Source organism: Seriola aureovittata, chromosome 3, assembly GCF_021018895.1.
Source record: "Seriola aureovittata isolate HTS-2021-v1 ecotype China chromosome 3, ASM2101889v1, whole genome shotgun sequence".
Lineage (NCBI taxonomy): Eukaryota > Metazoa > Chordata > Actinopteri > Carangiformes > Carangidae > Seriola > Seriola aureovittata.
Genome location: NC_079366.1, coordinates 31,246,282 through 31,266,870, shown reverse-complemented (window position 1 = coordinate 31,266,870; position 20,589 = coordinate 31,246,282). Strand labels below are relative to the sequence as shown.

Genomic DNA, 20,589 nt, shown 5'->3' with positions numbered 1-20,589 from the left:
CACACACACTCACACACACACACACTCACACACACACACTCACACACACACACACTCACACACACACACACACACAGACACACACACACACAGACAGACAGACACACACACAGTGACACAGACACACACACAGACACACACACTCACACAAACACACACACAGACAGACAGACACACACACAGTGACACAGACACACACACAGACACACACACACTCACACAAACACACACACAGACACACTCACACACACAGTGACACACACACACACACACAGTGACACACACACACTCACACACACACACACACACTCACACACGTCGTGGTGTGAACTGTTGCTTCAGGAACGTCTTCGTCTGTTTCATGAGAGAAATCCTGAAGTTTATTTCTTGAGCAGGGCGGGACTCTGAAGCTCCGCCTCTCACCTGAGCCGGGACTCTGAAGCTCCGCCTCTCACCTGAACCATCGGCTCTACCTCGGCCGAGCTCCGTCCGCGTCCTCCGTCACTCGGAGGGAGGACGTCCGTGCCTCCCCTTCATCCACCGACTTGGCGGCTACGAAGGTCACCAGCCTCAGTGGGAACTTGCCCGCCTTCTTCAGGCGCTTGGTGTTGTTCTGGACGCTCACGAAGGAGAGGGTATTGATGACCCCGTTGCTCATGGCGATGCACTCGATTATATAGAAGGCCACCAGGGAGTTCCTGTCCCTGGAGATGAGGGTGGGGTAAAAGTCCCGCAGCAAGGCGAAGCCATAGTACGGTGCCCAACACAGGACGTAGGCGACCAGCACCAGAATCAGCACCACCACCGTCCTCCGACGCCTCTGGAGCCTCTTCCGGATCTGCTCCGTCTGGAAACCCGGAACATCCTTAAACCACAGCTCCCTGGAGATCCGGATGTAGCAGACCGCCATGACGGTCACGGGGCCCATGAACTCCAGGGCGAAGACGAGGAGGAAGTATGAGCGGTAGTAAACCTGCTGGTCCACGGGCCAGATCTGAGCGCAGAAGGTCTTGTGGGTGCGACCCGCCGCGTGCGGGTACGTGGTCTCGGACGCCATGTAGGCCGAAGGGATGGAGATGAAGATGGGGACGATCCAGACGGTCAGGATCACGCAGTACGCCGTCTGGTGCTTCATACGAGGCTTCAGAGGGTGGAGGATGACCATGTACCTGCAGACACAGACCAGGTGTGGCGGTTAAATCATCGATATATTCAGATTTTACTTTGGTGAATGTTTCTATATTTTGATTCTGTACTTTTACACAGAGTACTTGTAAACTGTATTTCTACTCTGTGGTGATGGTACTTTTACACAAGTCAAAGATCTGAGCAAAGTTCTCATCCCTGACTTTTACACATTAACTGTCTAAAGACATCTAGACCTCTGTTCCATGTTCCATGTTCCATGTTCTATGTTCTGTGTTCTACATGTTCTACATGTTCTACATGTTCTGTGTTCTAACATCATCACAAATGTTTCCATCAGTTCTCAAACAGAGAAATCAGTGATTTTAATCCTGGTCACGTTTCTTCGTCGCCTGTTGCAGGTAAAAACCTGCTGAACGTCTGGTTCATGAGCGACCAGAGAAACAGTCAGAACGAAGGTCAGCATCAGCCTCAGCTGCAGCTCTTCCCTCAGTCACCTGACCCACTGAAGGAATCCAAACTACAACTCCCATGAAAACTGTTGCTGACGAACACTTTGTTTCAGCTGCAGTAGTAAAAGTAAGATTTGATCAGAGAGACGTACAGAAACAGAAACCGTCCGTCTGAAGTTGTTGGATATAATTTATCTTGCGAGGACTGTGATGCAGTTTAAGGGGATTGTGGCTGATTGATGCAGATCAGCTGCTGTAAGTGTTGAGCTGAACTCTGTAATGATCCAGATGTGATGAAGTGCTGAACTCTTGATCCAGATGTGAGGAGGACGTGATCAGACACGCTGACAGATGTTGGAAACCAGAAGCAGATCATTGCTCTTTCCTGTCTGCAGATGCTATTCATCCAGGGAAGGTACAGGTACGGGCTGTCGGCCATGATAAATGAAACGGGGGGGGGGGGGGGGGAGCCGAGGGGAAGCCCAGCAGCAGCTTTTATTGTGGCAGGACGTAAATCATCAGCGGTCAGCTGACGGCTGCTCTCAGATCTGTTTGATGTGGAGCGACCGTGAAGTTCTGCTCACGATCAGCTGCTTCACTTCAGGGTCCAAAGGTTCAGAGATCAGCTCCTGACATTCTGTCTCTCCACAGTATCATTTGTCTTCACAGCTCTGTTCAGATCCTCCTCCATCATCATCATCATCATCTTCATCATTGTCATCATCATCATCGTCGTCATCATCGTCATCATCATCATCGTCGTCAGGAGGCGTCTGATTGGTCCAGATTCATCCTGCACCAGGACGAGTCCTAACTCCCCACAGGGACCTGGTCTCAGCATCATGTCGGTCTGGATCACATGAAGAGACAGAAGAACCGAGGCAGGTTCTCCAAGACGCCGGAACATCACAGCTGACAAGAACCTGGAGAACTGGAGCTGCTGCTCCTGGTTTCTTCCCGGCGTGGGTGTTGGTGATTTGGTGTTTTTGTACGTACGTCACTTTAATTCATAAACCTCAGCTGTGATTCAGGGGCGGCATCCTTCGCAGGCTGCGTCACAGAGACCGTCTCATTTCAAAGGTTGTCGAGACGTTGAGCTGCAGACGGAGGAAGAACAGTTCACATCAGTGACGGTCACAAGTCCTGAATATTTAATACTTGTTTCTGCGCCACCGCTCGAGAAGAATGAAAAACTATAATGACAGGTCCGTGTTAACTTCACCTTCATTCTCTCATTTCTTCATATTTGCACCTTTGTCCAGAGATCTTTATTGTCTGATTTACAGCAGAGACCACGAACACAACACGAGCTGGAGGCCGTCGCACATCAATTACAGCGAACGCCTCAATAAAAGAGACGCATCTGTTCGTCGATGGAGGAAGAGCGGCCGTGATGAAGAGCGTGATGAAGAGCTGCTGAGCGCTGCAGTCCACGTTTACTGAAGGGAGGGGATGGACGGTGACCTCCTCTCCTCTCCTCCGTCATCTGCTAAAGAAACAATCCACTTCTCGTTCTTTCGTTCAAGCATCTCCACAGGCCCTTAGTTACAGTCGGGGAGGTCGACTGAGTCATTTCTTTAGTTTTCTGAACATTGAACGTTGAAGTTTTGCCCTCGATCGACCTTCGGACCTGGAGCTGCCTGATCGGGACTCGTCTTCAGGAGATCCGGCGAGTTCTGCTTCCTCACAGATGCTTCTTTTAAATCCTCCGGACGTTTCCTTCTGGATTGACCAGGTGTTAGGTTTCCCCTCTCCTGTGAGGTGTTGTGTTCAGGGTCATCTTCCTGTATTCACAGTGACGTCTCTAAATCTCATTTATCTGTGTGTTTTTAATGATTCATCGGATCAAACACCTGCATCATGTGTCGGTGTACAGGTGTGTGCTGGCTGCACCACAGGAGGAGTGGCCAATAAACTTCTGCAGAAGATCGAATGTCGACAAGAATTTAGCCTCTAAAACAAACCGTTTTGTCAGCAGCCAATCGGTTGCGCTCGTTCCTCGGCTATCGACCCAATCATACTCCGACACATTTAAATCTGAGGAGGAATATTTGACGTGTTTTGGAAACCAAGCAACAAAACAACCGGAACAACAGCCGAATGTTCTTGGTTCTAAAACAGGAAACAAACCGTGGACTGTGTTTGATGAAGGCGCAGGTGAACTCACCTGTCCACGGCGATGGCCAGCAGTGCGTTGGTGGACACGTAGAGCGAGACGGTGCGCAGGTAGTTGGTGGAGGCGCAGAGCAGCAGGCCGTGATCCCACGACAGCTGCTTCACCACGTAGTAATCCAGCAGGAAGGGACAGCACACCGCCGCCACCAGCACGTCCGACACGGCCAGGTTGGCGATCAGCAGGTTGGTCAGGTTTCGGAGCTGCTTGTAGCGGGCGAGGCTGGCGATGAACAGGCAGTTTCCGACGCCACACACCAGCATGATGCCCACCAGCACCACGGCGATGACGATGGTGGCCACGAAGAAGGCCCGGCCCTGCGTGGTGTCCGGGATCTCGTCCAGAGGAACCTCGTAGTCCAGGCCGTCACCGGCCAGGAAGTAGTCTGTTAGCGCCAAGCTGAAGTTTGTCAGGTTTCCCATTTTGGATCAGGTCAACATGCTCGGGTTTAGAGTCTGCGGGTTCAGAGAAAACAGGTTAAAGGTTAAAGGTTAAAACAGTCAGTCGATGATGAAATTCACATTCGGGCCAATCAGAGCATCTTCTGTCACCGTTGGGGTCAAAGTAAAGGTCATGAAATACAGGAGCCGTGGAGACTCGGAACATTTTTACATTAGAAAAATAATGTTGTAAAAACAAACAGAGACAAAAGGTACAAAAACAACAACAACAGAATGAACCATAAATGAAACAAATATAAAATAAAATAATAATAACCATGAAACAAAAACGTACATATTAAGGCTCTTCGTTAGTGAGGTCATTTTCTAGTAAGACAAAGATCGTCATTTTGTTGAGACGCATCATTTCGTTTTGTCTCAGATTCCTGACGCTTCTGTTCAGACCCTGAATGCATCACAGCTGCAGATGAAGAAAGTGACACTAATAATAGTTTTTGAGAAAGTGGTTTTAACGCTGCAGTCTCTCTGCTGGAAGGACAAAGTCGAAAGCTCCAGAAAAAGCTAGTAAGTGGATCTTGTGATGGGATTCATTTGTCAAACAAACTATTTCCAAGGTCAGAATGAACCTTAAAGGTTCTTCAGTGAGATTTTAAACCCAGAGATCACAGTGAGACTTCAGACACGTCGGCCCGGAGCTTTCAGACGCTTCATTCTCACAGTTTAGCTGATGGAGTTTGTGGGTGACGGAGCTGATGGAGAGTTCTTGTTAGATTCGTCCACAGGTTGGGGAATGTGGCGTCTCAGCTTCAGAGCTGTTACAGCGTCCGGTCAGCTGACTTCACTTCTGTTCCCAGATCAGTGATTGATGATGGAGCGTTAATTCAGCCGGAGAGGAAGCTCCGGGAAATCAATTCACCTTTCAGGATCAATTATCCATCACTCGTCCAGCTGCTCAATCATATCACATTATATTACATCTAAACATTATCTGGATCAATCTCTCCACATGAAGACGATTTGACAAAAAAAATTGAGTTCCCATGTGAATTTCTTAATTACAGCAACGTAATTTAATTAAAATGATTGTAATGTAACATCTGTTGATAAAACTCATGAGGAGGAAAACATCGAGATGAATTCATCATCAATCATTTCAAATGATGAAAATAAAAATGATTCTCTTAACTCTGATATATTTACACATTATAACTCAGTATGTTGTAATTTAATATTATCTCACAATTAATTTAATCAGGTTTTGACCCTTTAATGCATTATTATGATTTAAAAGCATGAATGAGCTTATACTGTGTTCAACTACAAATGAATGTCTGTATATATATATATGTGTATACATATATATATGTGTATATATATATATATATATATATATGTATATATATATATATATATATATATTATTCAGATTGTGCATTAACTTGTGTGTAATTCATCATTGTCAAATATAAATGAATCAGATTCTATTATTGTACAAGTGTTTTAACATGATCATTTGTTATTAAATTGAATGTGATTTTAGTCATTTATAGTCAACGTATTTTGATTTTAAGATATAATTATAATACAGATAATAAAGTTCTTTGTCTCCATCTGATGGTTACAAACCGCCACTGTCACCGTTTTTATTATATTACTTATTCTATTTTTTATATTTATTTAATTTTAATATCTATGTTATAACATATTTATTAGCCTAAGTTATAGATTTTAGAGTCAATTAACTGATTGGTGCATTAAAAGAAAATGACTTATTAATTATTTCTGTCATTTTTCCAAGTTCCCATGTGAGGACTCACTGTTTTCCTTCGTCCTGTGCGACAGTGAATTGAAGTTTATTTAATCAGAGAAAATGTTTTTCAATATTTTTGGAGGATTCATGAACGAATTCACCATCTTCATAAAGTCTTCACTTTCCTCTGATGGTTAAATGATGAAGAAGAATCTTCTCCAACAGTCAGACTCAGTGTTCATCACAACAACATCACAGCAAATACAGTTCATGCCTTTTAAATAAATATCACAAAGGAACGAGCCTGTGTCAGATATGATCAATAATATATAATCATAAAATATTATCAACCATTTTCACAATATTTTTGTTTCTATTTCTTTGTTTTTGAACCCTGGAGATTGAGATCCAGAAAAAATGAAATAATCCGCTGCAGAAGATTTAGGTTCACACACACACACACACACACACACACACACACACACACACACACACACACACACGCACACACACACACACACACACACACAGAACAACAGTCACAGAGATGAAGGAGTTGATCTGATACAGACCTGAAGCTGCTGCTCCACGCGCTCTGCTCCACTGAGTGACGAGAACACGGCGAGGCGCGTTCACGACGTACAGCGACCCGACAGACGCGCGCACACACACACACACACACACTCACACACACTCACACACACACACACACACACACACACACACACACACCAGTAGCTTCAGTAAGTCTTCGGGTCTCATGTTGTTGAATTGTCCTCTGATTGGACGAGAGTCATTATATGAGACTTTTAACTAAACTGTAACAAACAAAGTTGAAAATATTTCCAGAAACAACATTTGAATTAAATGATAAATACGTCACTACACCTCCAGTGTGCGGGTCATGTGACATCTGCAGGTCAGGAAAATGTTTGTGTTGCTTAGCAACAGTCCAGCACCATTCCAGAACTTTTTGTGTTGGCACGAACCGAACCAATCATGAACTGTTGTTGTTGTTGTTCCTGTGTAACTGACACGGCGATAAAATAACAATGAAGAACAGGAAGACTTGGTCTTAGTCTGTGGTTTGCTAACATTGTTATGGAGAGATCAAAGAGAGATCAAAGGGTTTTTAGAGACGGCAGCCATTTTGTTTTTCATTGTTTCACTCTTCAGTAAATCGTCCTTGTAACTGTTGAATTCTTCCTAAAGACAAACATTACCTTCCATCTCTAGTAGCAAACGGAGCTCAGTGGATTTGGTTCCTCAGTCGGCCATTCTTTTCATTTAGAAAAAAGTCTTAATTTACCCAGAATTCATTGTACAACAGTCCAACTTAAGAAGGTAAAGAACTGAACTAAAGCTCTGAGGTCGAACTGTTTCCTCCTCTCAGACACAGTCACAGTGTTTGTCTTTGTGCAACTGGCCCCAGATCAGATTGGAAGAGAAATTCAAACATAAAAGCAGATGGTTCCAAAGCTTGTCTGACTCTGAGTCGAGCTTTTCAAACTACAATCTCTCAGCAGGTTGTTTTATTATGTGTCGCACATGCAGCAGAAATGGAGGTGAAGCGTTTCCACCCACTCGCCGCTTTAACTCCCTCTCAGCGCCGCAGTGACACGTCCGGCTGGCATCACACCAGGAACAGGAATTATGAGTCAAAGGAAATATTTCAGCTCATAAACACGAGACGTGTGTGTGGAGGAGTCAGACCTCTGATCCAACAACAACCATCAGTCTGAGAGAGCGACACATGGAGGTCGTTCTTCCTGCTCCACAAAGACACGAAAAGATACGCACAAAGCTCAGTTCATTATTCTTTGTATCACAATCACCTCAGTCAGACGATAAACAACTAATACAGACACCAGGTGACGTCGACAGAGCGACACCTCCTACCTGAGGTGAAAAGACACTGTGCTTCAAGGAACAAACAAAATCAAAAACATGTTGAATTAAATTCACACTTTATTTACTTTTGTCTTTTACTTGTACACCAGTGACTGTGACCAAAGATGGACGATGTCAAACCTTCACACAAGTGAAGCCAAATCATCTCTGTTGCCCCCTGGTGGTTGGCTGCAGTATAGGTCGTAAACCCCACCCCCTCCATGTTAGTAAAAAAAAAAAACAATTTAAAAAATCAAAGTACACGTCAAGTAAATGTTTCCCAAAGATGGTTTCTGTCATTTTTACCTCGGTCTAAACACTAATGTAAAGACCTGTTTATTTCTCAGATACATTTTTTTTTAAATTAATTATTTGATTCTATACAAAGAGGGTGTGACATCATGATTGACTTATAGGGTCGAAATCTCGATACTGTGGCTCCACCCCCTGATCATCGGCTACAAATGATGTCATCAGCACAAGATGGCAGCACACTTTTTTTTCTGTCTTTAGAAACTATGATTCTGATTCTACTGGAGCTGAAAATAAAAGTCTGTGTGTTTAACTGAAGTTTGAATAGATTTTCTCCACATGTCTGATGGACACATTAGTGACTGTGATGGGGTTGATGAAATTAATGGATCTAATTAATGTGTTTTCTGTGAAACACGATACATATGATGAAAAGACTCATGATGAAGAGTGAACCAATCACCACAGTCATCAGATTCAGTAGAAAGTAAGAATATGTAAACAGCCTCACACTGAGTATGAACATTTGTTCCCTTGAATAAAGATAAATCATATCATCAAATCATTAAATAACTGAAGTTATTAGTCTACTCAGTTTGATTAACAGGACAGATGATCAGAGGGGCGGAGTTTTTACAACCATCATTAAGATAGGGACTGAAGTATGGGTAGAGTTTCTCAGTGAAGGAGCAGCCAGTAAAGGAGTAGATGAGAGCTGCAGCAGCTACGTCATAAAAGGAGACCAGACCCTCCTCATGATCCACAAACACCCCCACCTTCTCAGGCTGAGACTTCAGAGAGAGACGGACTGTAGGCTCATCAAGAGCTTTGTATTCATTTCCATTTCTCAACCATATCGTCCAGTAACCATCATCAGGGCTCAGTGTGATCGCTCCCTTCCTGTTGATCGACTCTCTGGCCACTCCTAAATCCCAGTCAGTCTTTCCTTTAACCTGAACATCAAAGTAAAATCTGCCTGAAGAGAAACTCTGCTTTCCTAAGACACAGGGACAAGGAGAAAATCTCTCTGGATTGTCTGGGAGATATTTCCACACATCAGTATCATGTACTTGTTTTCCATCATTAGACAGGATGAGATTAGGATATGCTGTATCAGGATCCAGAGTCACATCCTCTGCATACTGCTGGACCCTCTTCAGCTCAGCCTCAAACAGCTTCTTCATCTCTTCACTGAGCGTCTCCTCCAGCTGAGCCACAGCTCTCACCACAGTCCCCTCATATGATGGTGGACGGACTCTGACCTCTGTCCAGTCCTTGGTGGGTGGAGCAGCTTTCAGGGATGGGAAGCTTTGGAGGAGGTGGAGGTGGTCTTCAGAGAGTGAGAGCTGCTCCACCTCAGTGCTTCTCTTCATCAGCTCAGAGATTTCCTGTTCCAGCTCTGTGATGAAGTCTTCAGCCTGTTTGTCTGTGGTTTTCTGTTTGTCTTCGATCTCCTTTATGAGCTGGTTCAGGCCTCTGTCAACAGACTCCTTCAGAGCAGTGAAGACCTGAACACCTTCTGCTTTCTCTCTGTCTGCATCATCTTTACTGATCTTGACTGAGTGTTTGATCTCCTGAATCTTCAGTCGTCTCTTCTGGATCATTTGCTGAATTTCAGCCTCTGTCTTCTCCAGCTCTGCCTTCTTTCCTTCATATTCTTCTTTCAGAGGAACAAACTCATGTGTCTTGTGGTCTAAAACAGAGCAGAGCATGCAGACACATGTCTGGTCGGTCTGACAGAACAGCTCCAGAGGTTTATCGTGCTTCGTACACATCCTGTGTTCCAGGTTCTCCACAGGGTCGATCAGCTGATGTCTTTTCAGGCCTGACACTGTCAGGTGAGGCTCCAGGTGAGTCTCACAGTAGGAGGTCAGACACACCAGGCAGGACTTCAGGGCCTTCAGTTTGGTTCCAGTGCAGACGTCACAGGGAACTTCTCCTGGTTTGGAAACTTGTTGCTCTGAGCTGCTGCTGCTGGTTTTCTGTTGAGCTTCAAGTTTGAACTGAGCAACCATCTCAGAGATGAAAGTGTTGACCCTCAACTGAGGTCTTACATAGAAAACCTCTTTACACATGGGACACTGACATGGGACATTAATGTCCCAGTGTGTAGTGATGCAGTTCTTACAGAAGTTGTGTCCACATGGTGTAGTGACTGGATCAGTGAACACATCCAGACAGATGGAGCACAGGAACTGATCTTCAGATCTCAGGTTGCTGGCAGCAGACATGTCGACACACTGAGAGAGAAAAGAAACATTTCATTTGAAATAATGTTTTAATTATTTGTTTAAAAGGAAGAAGAGTCATGGCTTTTACATTTAGTATAAACTGTGATATTAGTCAAAGTAATTTTGAGTTATGTCATAATTCAGTGGGGACAGGGAAACTTGTACCGAGCTGAGTCGTGAGTAACTGTGACCATTTAATCTGTTAAAGCTCAAATATTCATCCACACGACTTTATAGCAGCTAAATGCTATAAAGTCAATATGGCTGACTTCCTGTTGAGTTTAAAGTGGGCTAGTAGGAAAATCAAGCGTAGTAAGTCTAGAAGTATCTCAATAAGCAGAGGGAAGTTAAGTGATAGGAAGTTTGTAATAGATGAAGAGGAAATTCCAATAATTAGGGAAAAATCAGTAAAGAGTCTAGGTAGGTGGTACAAGGCAGACTTGAATGATGGAGAACAGGTAGTGCAGTTTCGGAAGGATGTTGCTGAGGGACTGGATAGAATAGATAAATCAGGGCTGCCAGGAAAGTTGAAGCTGTGGTGTCTGCAGTTTGGGTTATTTCCCAGGCTGATGTGGCCACTGTCTGTATATGAGATTCCAATATCCACTGCAGAAAAAATGGAAAGATTGGTTAGCTTTTACATTAGGAAGTGGCTAGGTGTTCCTAGATGTTTAAGCACAGTGGCACTGTATGGGAAAGGCATACTTCAGCTCCCAGTAACTAGTCTAGTGGAGGAGTTTAAATGTACCAAGGTTAGGACAGAGCTCCTGTTATCTGGGAGCAAAGATGTGGTAGTTAGTAAGGTGGTTCCAAACCCAATCAAGGGGAGAAAGTGGAATCCAAGAATCGCAGTACAGGAGGCAGAAGCAACGCTTAGGCATACAGAGATTGTGGGTAATGTCCAAATAGGCCGGGGAGGCTTGGGGCTTGGCCCAGGCAAACCGGTGTGGAGTAGAGCAGGTCCCAAGGAGAAGAGAAAACTAGTCGTGGAGCAGGTTCGTAGACAGGAGGAAATATTAAGGGGTGCTAAGGCAGTGGCTCAGGCTAAGCAGGGACAGTGGATGAATTGGGAAGGTGTAGACATGAAAAAGCTTAGCTGGAAAGAACTCTGGAGCATGGAAGAAAGTAGTATTAGATTCTTGATAGGGGCAACTTATGATGTACTGCCAACTCCCCAGAACCTAAAACTCTGGGTAAATGGAGACCCACTATGTTCATTGTGTTCAGGTACTGCAACTTTAAAGCACATTCTGTCAGGGTGTAAGGTTAGTCTGTCGCAAGGCAGGTATACGTGGCGACATAACCAGGTTCTAAAAAGCTTAGCTGCAGGAATTGAAGAATTACGGAGGCAGGCAAATTTAGGAGGACCTAAAACAAAGAAAGGTGCAATCAAGTTCGTTCAAGAGGGAGAGAAAGTTGGTAAGACAACAAGAAGGCAAGGCAGCTTAGAAGGTGCTTGTGATTGGGAAATGCAGGTAGATTTAGGAGGAAAGCTTCTTGTTCCCCAGGAAATAGCCATTACAAAGCTAAGGCCTGATATAGTCTTGTGGTCTAGGAGTAGAATGAAAGTATATTTCATAGAGCTGACTGTTCCGTGGGAGGCCTTAGTTGAGGAAGCATATGAAAGGAAAAAGCTCAGGTATGCAGAGTTAGGGGCAGAAGCAGAGCAGCGAGGATGGAAAGTTAGGATTTGTCCATTGGAAGTAGGATGTAGAGGATTTGTAGCAAGGTCTGTTGTCTCTTTGGTGAGGGAGTTAGGAGCAAGTGGACAGAGTGTGAGGAAAATAGTAAAGGACATGTCAGATGAGGCAGCAAGATCCAGTCAGTGGATTTGGATGAGAAGGAGTAATGGTAGCTGGGGGCCCAGCAGGGGGAGCACTTAGGATAGATAGACTCTTAGGAGAAGCAAGGAAGAAATCCAGGAAGAGGAAGTGTTTTTAAGTGGGGGTGTGGCCTGTGTGAGCCTCTTTGAGACCATGCGGTTAGTCCAGGTGAGGTGGCCTGTATTGTTTGCTTGTATCGAAGTGGTTTGTAGTGTGTCTGTGGCTGCTTAGGTGAGTTTGTTTGTTTTAGGTGAGTTGCATGGTGCGGTGTTAGAGTATGGGGGGTGTAGAGCACAGCCTAATCCGGCGGGGGAGAGCCAGCCTAAAAAGGCCCCTCTCCCTGACTCTACATCCCTCATTGTCTTGGAGAGTGGGGGGGTGGGGGGGGCAAGAGTACAGCCTAATCCGGCGGGGGAGAGTTTAGCTCAAAAAGGCTTCTCTCCTTGACTCTGCCTCCTTCAAAATGGCCGCCACTTTCTCCAACTGTTCAGGGGAGTTTGTTTGCTGAATCTGCTAGTGTGTTTTGTCAGAGTTGATGATGGTGTTGTTTGTGGTAGCATAGGCAAGATAAAGAAAATAGTGGTGGTGTGAGGAGCAGTGATGGCTGGCATTAGGGGAGTGACTCTGGGACGCCAGTGATCACTGTCTAGCCTCCTGGAGGTGTTGTGGGACCAACTAGACGAAACACTGGTGAAAGGAGGTTCCCACCTGATGACCCCAAAGACATGTTAGTTATCACTGCTCATTAGTCTGTACAGCTAAATTAATAGTTATCATAGGACATGTTAAGCTTAGGGAGCTATTCACTGAGTCTGGTCCATTTTCTGTAGCACAAGTTTTGTGTTTATCTTAAAAATGGGTGCCAGAGGCTTTTCTGTAAGTCTTGGCATGTTACATGTTCCTACTGAATTTCATACATGTAGGTGAAACACAGGGCGAGTATTGCCTTGTTGAAAGTTTCTAGGGGGCGCTGTTGAGCCATCTTTCTACTCCCATGTGGAAGACCCATAAAATATATAGACTTTTAGCAGGTAAAGTTTTACTTACTTGGTTATAGACATAATGTATTTCTTTTTGATCCTTCACAATAAAATGCCTGCTAAAAGTTCACACTGCTGGAAAGCTTTTATTGTGAAACAGCTGGAGGAAGTAGAATGTATTACAGCTGTAGGAAGTGATAACAGTAATAAAAGCAGGAAATGAGTGAAAGTAAAGTGTAAAGCACAGAGACTCAGTAAGGAGGTAGAAACGTCCTGAGAACTGACCCAGAGACAGTTTAAGGTGGACTATAGTGGGTCTGTGGACAAACAGACACAGTTATATTGTGACCCATTTCACAAGTGTCAGTATGAAATGAAGAGAGTGAAACTTCCACCTGAGTAGAGATGAAGATTTGTGTTAGTGCTGGTTGTTCAAACAGTAAATATGATCAGCTGTACTCACCAGTGTTTGGTAGAGACTCTGCTGTGTTGTTGACAAAGACCTGATGGACTCACTTTAATTTTCTGTCAGAGAGAAACAGACTCGTCTCCGCTGCAGCTCAGTTGTTGCTCTGACAGACTTTCCTTTCATTTCTGGAGTGAGACGTTGACGCTGACCTTTGTTTCCTGTGTTGCTCCTCCTCTCACTGCAGAAAATGGAAATTCTATAATTCTTAAGTATAATATTCTTCATGTTACTTGTTCAATTTTTCACTTTTTATCTAATTATTTGTTCGTTTTGCATGTTTCAAATATTCACACACTATAATTTGGTTATTTTCTGAATGTTTTGGCGTTCTGTTCCTGTCATTAGTGCCACGGGTGCTCAGCTGTTTCAGGTTTATTATTCTTCCGCCAAATTTTGGCGCGTAACTCGTCCCGCAGCTTTGAGAAAACCCCGGTAATATATACATCAAAACGTGCGTCTTGATCCCAAAAGAGCTGCTATGACTTTTGGTGTTAAAATTCCAATTTTTCCCAAAGTTATTCCCAAAATACTGGGAATAAATAAAGCATTAGGAATGCATTGGAATTTTCTTTAGAAACCCACAAAATTTCACCTTTTTTCTACAAAATTTCACCTTTTTTCTGAGTCACCCAGCTCTCTCATACCTGCACGTAGAAATGTGATTCAAACTATAAAACGGAGGAAAACTTCTGCTCTCTCAAAAACACAACAACTGTTTTTACATAACATGTAAACTTTTCAAACTGTGAGCACTCAAAGGAGGAGTGCAAATCACTTTTTCTTCAAAGTTAGAGTGAAAGCGTCAGTTGGCTAGAGTGCGTGAAGCAGTAAAAAATAACCTTTATTTTTATTTTTAACTCGAGCTCACGGCCAAACCGTAAAAAGGAGACAAATAATTCTTTATGAAAATGTAGACATAGTTGTTGGGATTCATAAAATGTAACTTTGACAGGCAGGGTCTGCACAAAATTTAAACGGGGGTGCCGAGTCCGGCAGCGATACCTGTCTCGCTCTCATTGACACCTAATGTAATCGTCTTTTTCTTTCAAAAGAATCTCTCTCTGTCTTCGCACTGAGCTTACTCACTCATTTTAAGGAATATCTGAATAAAATAGAGACTGTAAGAAACTTCTGGCTTCAGTGTCTGGCACGGTCTTTTCGGTTTATGAAAAGAAGTAACGGTTTTCTCATAATTTGCAGTTGTTTTGAAGCCATGTAGAAGCCAAATTCTGGGCAGATTTTCACATTGCCATGGCAACGGCAGCTCCTGACCTGTGTGCGTGCGCCTAGCAACCAGATAACCAACTCTCCAAGCTCCGCTAGCTTTACATTAGCCACATGTTAGGTCTTAAATTACATTTAGTTAGGTCTTAAATATGTAAGTCCATTTACTGCTTCCTTCGTTGCTTTTCTTTTTGTTTTGTTAAAAGAGTGAATGAAGTTGTGACGGTCTCCGCTGAGACAGAGGAGAGGAGAAGCTACTAGCCCTCTCTCGCTGTCACTTCTAGTCGCGTTGCTCTCCTCCCCAGTAATGTTAAATTTAGCACAGAAAAAAACATAAAAGTGGTAATTTAAATAGCGGTTCATGGGATTTATTAACCCTCAGGGGTCCCTCTGTCCTTTTTTGGACATTTTCTTCACTTTTCTTTTTTGATTTGCTGATCATTTTGGCTGTGTTACAGCTGCAGGTATGGATTTCTGCAAGAAAGTGTCTTTTTTGACATTTTTAAAATCTAATGTCAGTTACTGTTACAGGTCTATTATACACTGGTAACACATTTTGTCTCCTCTGGGGTTCCTCGCGTCCAAAAAAGGACACACAAAGAAAATGCTATAAAATCATCATATATCAATATTTTTTTCTGCTTTTTTTGCATAAATCTCTTAAACCACTTCAGTTCTGCTCAAACCTGCCAAATGTTTATTAGTTTTCAGGATTTTAACCCTTTAAATGCCAGTTTGAAGACATGTTGCCTCTTGTTTTATTAAAAAAACAAGACAGAATATGAGATATTTCCCACATAATATATGATGGAGGGATGTGACATTGTTTTATATCAGAGTCTTTTATATCAAGACATTTCTCAAAACCAGAATATGATCAGGGTGACTTTTGAACACTGGAAATAAATCATGTACTCATCCCGGCAGTAGCCCCCGTGGCACTCAAAATTTCCCTGGAATTTTCTAGTTACACTTACACTTGTAGTTCTGTATCTACAATAACAAGATTAAAAAGAATCAGGTTTATGGGTTGTAATATTTACTATAATTCATCATTGAAGTCATTGTTTGATTGGGACCTGGTGTGTTGGATCAGACTGATCTGATCCTCCAGTGAAAAGATCATCTGGTTTCCAGCTCCACATTCATCTCTGCGGTCTGACACAATCATCCAGCCGTCAGCGCCGGTCGATGTCCTTCCCTTCATGCTGAGTTAAACCACATCTTCTATCACTGTGAGGACCGCCACCTCTCACGTATCCCATAAACCCCTGCTGTCATCTGTCTGGTAGTCAACAGCTCAAAAAGTGCTGAGGCGCTGATGTCGGGCCTCGTTCGGCTGCCGGCTGATCAATAACTCTCCTCTGGCCGTAGACGAGCTGAAAACTAAACTGATGAGGTTGTCAGTCCATGTGGAGAAATGTGGCGTTCGCTGCCAGCAGCAGGACGGACGACGTCTCGCTGCCGGGATGACACAAGTCAATGACTGACACTGATGTAAAACTGCAGACTGAAGTCTAGAACATGTTGTACAGATGTTTATTACATTAATTATGAATCTTTACAGTCATATGTAGAAAACCTGCCACAACTGCAGAATCTGAATGTGTTTAAAGCTCCTCCAGTGTAAAGGTCTGTGTCCATGTGTAGTGTGATTATAGATCAGCTCTAGCTTCTATATTAATACTGTGAAAGTATCAAAGCCTCAGTCCACAGAGAAATGCACACAGCCTGTATTCAGAAACTGAGCCTTAAAACCAGCCGTCAGGACTTCTGGAACTTTGTGATGTCACAACGAAGCAGTCACCAAGCCCCGCCCACCTGGACCCACCATCCAAACCTTTAAAGAGAGCTACGTATATTTACTCAAATACTGTACTTTTACACTTTTGAGGTACTTGTACTTTACAGGAGTATTTCCATTTTCTGCTACTTCATACTCCACGTTTAATACAGTGGATAAGAAGATTTAAAATACAACGTGAAACCACAAATCAAAGAGAAAGTCTATAAAGTTTATAAAAGTATGTTGAGCTGTTAAAGCTCAGACAGAAACATGGATCATCGTCAGCCCTCAAAGTCTCAGTACAGTTACAGTATAATCTTCATATTCATAAAGGTTTGAGCACGTTGGTTTCAGCCTGCGTAAAAGAAGAGACCACGTTTGTTCCCTGAAGGGAAACTCGTATCTGAGGCAAGAATTATGTAAAAGTCTTTTATTTTTTATTTTACAAAAGAAGATGGAGGCCAGAGATTTCTCTCTCAAACTCATGAAGGGCCGCACAGAGTTTATCAAAAAAAAACAAAAACATTTTAAATGGATTTACAAAAATCTGAGGAATCTGGAAACACAACGGAAATCCAGGGACCCCCCCCCCCCCTCACTCAGAGTCTCTGTGTCCTGCCAGCGCTCAGACCTGGGAACTACTTCTTGGCGTAGGTGATCTTCATGGCGCAGGTCGCTGTGATTCTGAAGCCCTGCAGCGCGTCTTTGGCCACGCCCGCCTGCGTGTCGCTCTCAAACTCCACGAAGGAGATGTCGTGTTTCCCCGGGACGAGCCGCACCTCTTTGAAACCGGGAAACCTGCCGAGAACACAAACACACAGACGCCGTCATTTACACCCCGGCGGTCTGTAAAGACACGACTCTCCAGCAGCGACAGTGAACGCAGCACTCACTGGTTGAACAGCATGGACAGCATCATCTCATTGGTCTCCTCCGGCAGGTTACTGAGGAACAGGATGTAGTTTGGAGGGTTGTCCGGAACCTGAGACACACAGATCCAGATCAGTTCTGTCCCGCACAGACTCACGCATGTTTACACTGTTCGTTGCTATAGAAACTATTACACCATCAAATGCTTCAGAAAGCAGAAGGGAAACTTCTTGGAACTGAAGGGATCGTTTGTTCAATATGAAATAAATAATCTGAATGAAGCCATGAGCGGGAAGTGAGAAAAACGATGTTGGTTATTGGTTTGTGTGACCTTCACTGCAGTGATTGGAAACTGCCTCTTGTTGCTATGGCACCTGATTTTTTTTCTTTTTACAGTTTCTTGTGGCCAAAACGAGAATTACAAAAACATTTAAAAGTGTTCCACACGCCTCTCAGGGCTTCCGTCGTCAAGTCTTAAATCATAAGGGACACAAAAGGAAGACCAGTGTAAACACAGAGAAGTGTAGCTCCGTCTGATCCGCTCAGCTGATCTGCGGCGTAATACAGTGCGTAGCAACACGGCTGTTCAGTGGTTGAGAAAATGTAAAGAGCTGAGAATCTTCTACATGAAGCTTCATTTAAACAGGTATCAGATCGTTTCTCTGGGCATCTTTTAAAAGTGTCTAAAACAGGTTTTTTTTCCGCTGGCTCCGCCCACAGGAGTGATGTCATCACTCTGCTAGTGTACCGGTCCTCCTGCAGGTAACACACCGACTGTACCAGGGAGAAAAACGAGCTGTCAACAGTCTTACCTGGACTGCAGGTGAGAGCACAGGAGCCGCTGATCCCTGAAAACACAATGAACATGTTGATTAACGGGTTTTTACTACGAGGTTCACGGAGAACAGACCAGTTCCTCGAAAACATAGAAAGTACCACAATTAAAACGATGAGGGACCGATGCTGCCGACGGAGGCGTTACTCACCACTGCCGGTTTCTTCATGAGGCTCGCTGCCGGCTCCTGAGCTTTCTTCTTCTTCTCCTTCTTCTTCTCCTTGTCGCCGTACGTGCCCTTCACCTTGGCGATGACCTCGGAGTCGGTCTTTGCGTACTGTATCCTCTGGAAACAAGGACACGAGTCAGGTCACGACAATGATGCTGACGTGTTGTATTCTAGAGAGACATCTGCAGCGGCCTCGTCATGTTTCATGAGCGTGGGAATTAGATCAGAACAGCTCACTGTTAAAGGTTAAATGAATCGTAGTGATCTACCATGGGCTTGTTGTAGAAGGGGAAGCCTTGCAGCTGCCTCAGTGCGTTGGTGGCGGCGGCGAGCTCCTTAAAGACGACGAAGGCCTGCCCCCTCATCCTCATGGTCTTCATGGCCACGATGTCGATGACCTGACCGAACTGTGAGAAGAGCGCGTAGAGCGAGCGCTTCAGCTCTGAAGAGGAAGACAAACGGACACAAAGCGTCAGGAGGCCGAGACACCGAGTCTGACCGCAGCAACACAACTTCCCCGCTGAGGCCGCGACCACGTGGCGGCGAGCACACGTTCAGACAGGACAGTGACAGGGTGATATGGGTAATACACACGTCACTATTTCCTCAACACAGTGTTGGAACATCATTAAAGCCGACTGCGTCTAAATCCACACTCACCTTCTTTCTTGACTTTGTCATTGATGTTGTTGATGTAGATGGTGTGGTTCGGGCGGATGTCCATGGTGGAGACTGAGGAAACAGCAGCAGAGCAAGTTCAACTTCTACACCTGTTTAAATTCACTTGAAGTTTCACTGTAAACATCAGTATTAAAAGCGTTTGCGTCACTGCTTCCTCTCTTATCTCCTTTAGGAAACACTGGAGATTCCTTTACGAAAGAGGAGGAGAAATGCTGTCCCACAATTCCTTGCTGCGACGCACCGTTGTAGTTTCACCACAGCAGAGCCACGTAAATGTAGAAACAACTGTTTTATGTTTGTGACTCGATCCAGAACTGATGGAAATCCATAAACATAGATTTATTCTCTTTAAATCAGTCAGGAGTCGTGATGAAGAACAAGCTGATGAATCCATGGTTACATCATCATCATCATCACAACTAAATACTATAGTCTATAATTCATGTTGTTTCTCTAAATCTTCTCATTGTGTAAAAACGTAATCATTCATTTTCTCCTTTTATCAAATGTATAGAAATGTCAAGGAACTATAGACTTCTGTCTGACTATAATTTATTCTGATCTCTTGCTCAGTTCATTATTTCTATTTAATTATTATTTTAATGGCTGAACTTTCTCTATTTGTATATTACTTTCCGATTTTCTTATTTCCACGTTTCCATCCTGTTTGTTTTGTGACTGTGGTTAAAGGAGATTGATCCTGCATCTGTTATAAATAAAGTTGTTTTATAAAAGCTCAGAATGAGTGCAGTCAGATTCACCGTCGGGTCGAGGAGACGTGTTTAGGAAAAGAGATTATTTAGACTTTTCTACCGCAGCTCAACACTTTCAGTCCCTCTGTACATCAGGTTAGCGCCTCAGTTCAAGCTAATGTTAGCATGCGTTAGCTTCCCGTTCCATGTTTTCATTCATAACGTTTGTTTAGCGTCAGTTAGCTTTCAAGCTAACGGTGATCGGTGCTTCTCCGAGCAGTGATCTTTACACGAGCACTACGCGTTATACGCTGGACTATCACCTGTCCGGCTCCGGAGTCAAGCTGCAGGTAGATGAGTGTAAGAAAGGCAAATAGACATTAAACTCACCTCTTCTCCACTCACAGCGCTCATGTACAACCGGAAACACACCGCTGCTGCTGGCGCCGCTCAAACCGGCCGCTGCTTTAACGCAGTTCGCCCGCTGCCGCTGCCGCCACCCGCAGGTCAGGAGGGGAACTACCGGGTTCACGTTAAAGCATATATTTTGATGGGAGAATATTTTAGAATAACGTATTTATTTTCATGAACAGCAAAATACAAAAAACTGCGCTGAAGTATGATAATTGAGTAACATTACATTCCACCACTGGCCTGTAGATTCATTGTCTTTTTAATGTGCATTTCTGTTAAAATGTTAAAAAAAAAAAAGCAAACATATTCTTTTTTCTGCAAATATACATTTCTAAGTTTGACAGTGTTTCC

The 20,589-nt window shown here is 43.8% G+C and overlaps 3 protein-coding genes across 3 annotated transcripts; all 3 read right to left on the bottom strand.

The window, feature by feature from the left end:
• Nucleotides 1-291: 291 nt before the first annotated feature.
• prokr1a (prokineticin receptor 1a) lies at nt 292-4,262 on the bottom strand. The gene is made up of 2 exons (XM_056372734.1): nt 3,766-4,262; nt 292-1,169 (listed from the first exon to the last, which is right to left on the bottom strand). Exons 1-2 carry the CDS (start codon nt 4,191-4,193, stop codon nt 470-472), a joined length of 1,128 nt encoding a protein of 375 aa, XP_056228709.1. The 5' UTR covers nt 4,194-4,262; the 3' UTR covers nt 292-469.
• Nucleotides 4,263-7,872: 3,610 nt separating this feature from the next.
• Nucleotides 7,873-13,714, bottom strand: LOC130166878 (E3 ubiquitin-protein ligase TRIM39-like). Its single transcript, XM_056372713.1, has 2 exons — nt 13,562-13,714; nt 7,873-10,304 (listed from the first exon to the last, which is right to left on the bottom strand). Exon 2 carries the CDS (start codon nt 10,293-10,295, stop codon nt 8,652-8,654), a length of 1,644 nt encoding a protein of 547 aa, XP_056228688.1. The 5' UTR covers nt 10,296-10,304; nt 13,562-13,714; the 3' UTR covers nt 7,873-8,651.
• Nucleotides 13,715-16,992: 3,278 nt separating this feature from the next.
• On the bottom strand, nt 16,993-20,330 carry snrpb2 (small nuclear ribonucleoprotein polypeptide B2). Its single transcript, XM_056372753.1, has 7 exons — nt 20,215-20,330; nt 19,112-19,183; nt 18,721-18,893; nt 18,434-18,568; nt 18,260-18,295; nt 17,471-17,559; nt 16,993-17,375 (listed from the first exon to the last, which is right to left on the bottom strand). The coding sequence occupies exons 2-7, from the start codon at nt 19,173-19,175 to the stop codon at nt 17,216-17,218; spliced, it is 657 nt and encodes a 218-aa protein (XP_056228728.1). The 5' UTR covers nt 19,176-19,183; nt 20,215-20,330; the 3' UTR covers nt 16,993-17,215.
• Nucleotides 20,331-20,589: the final 259 nt, after the last annotated feature.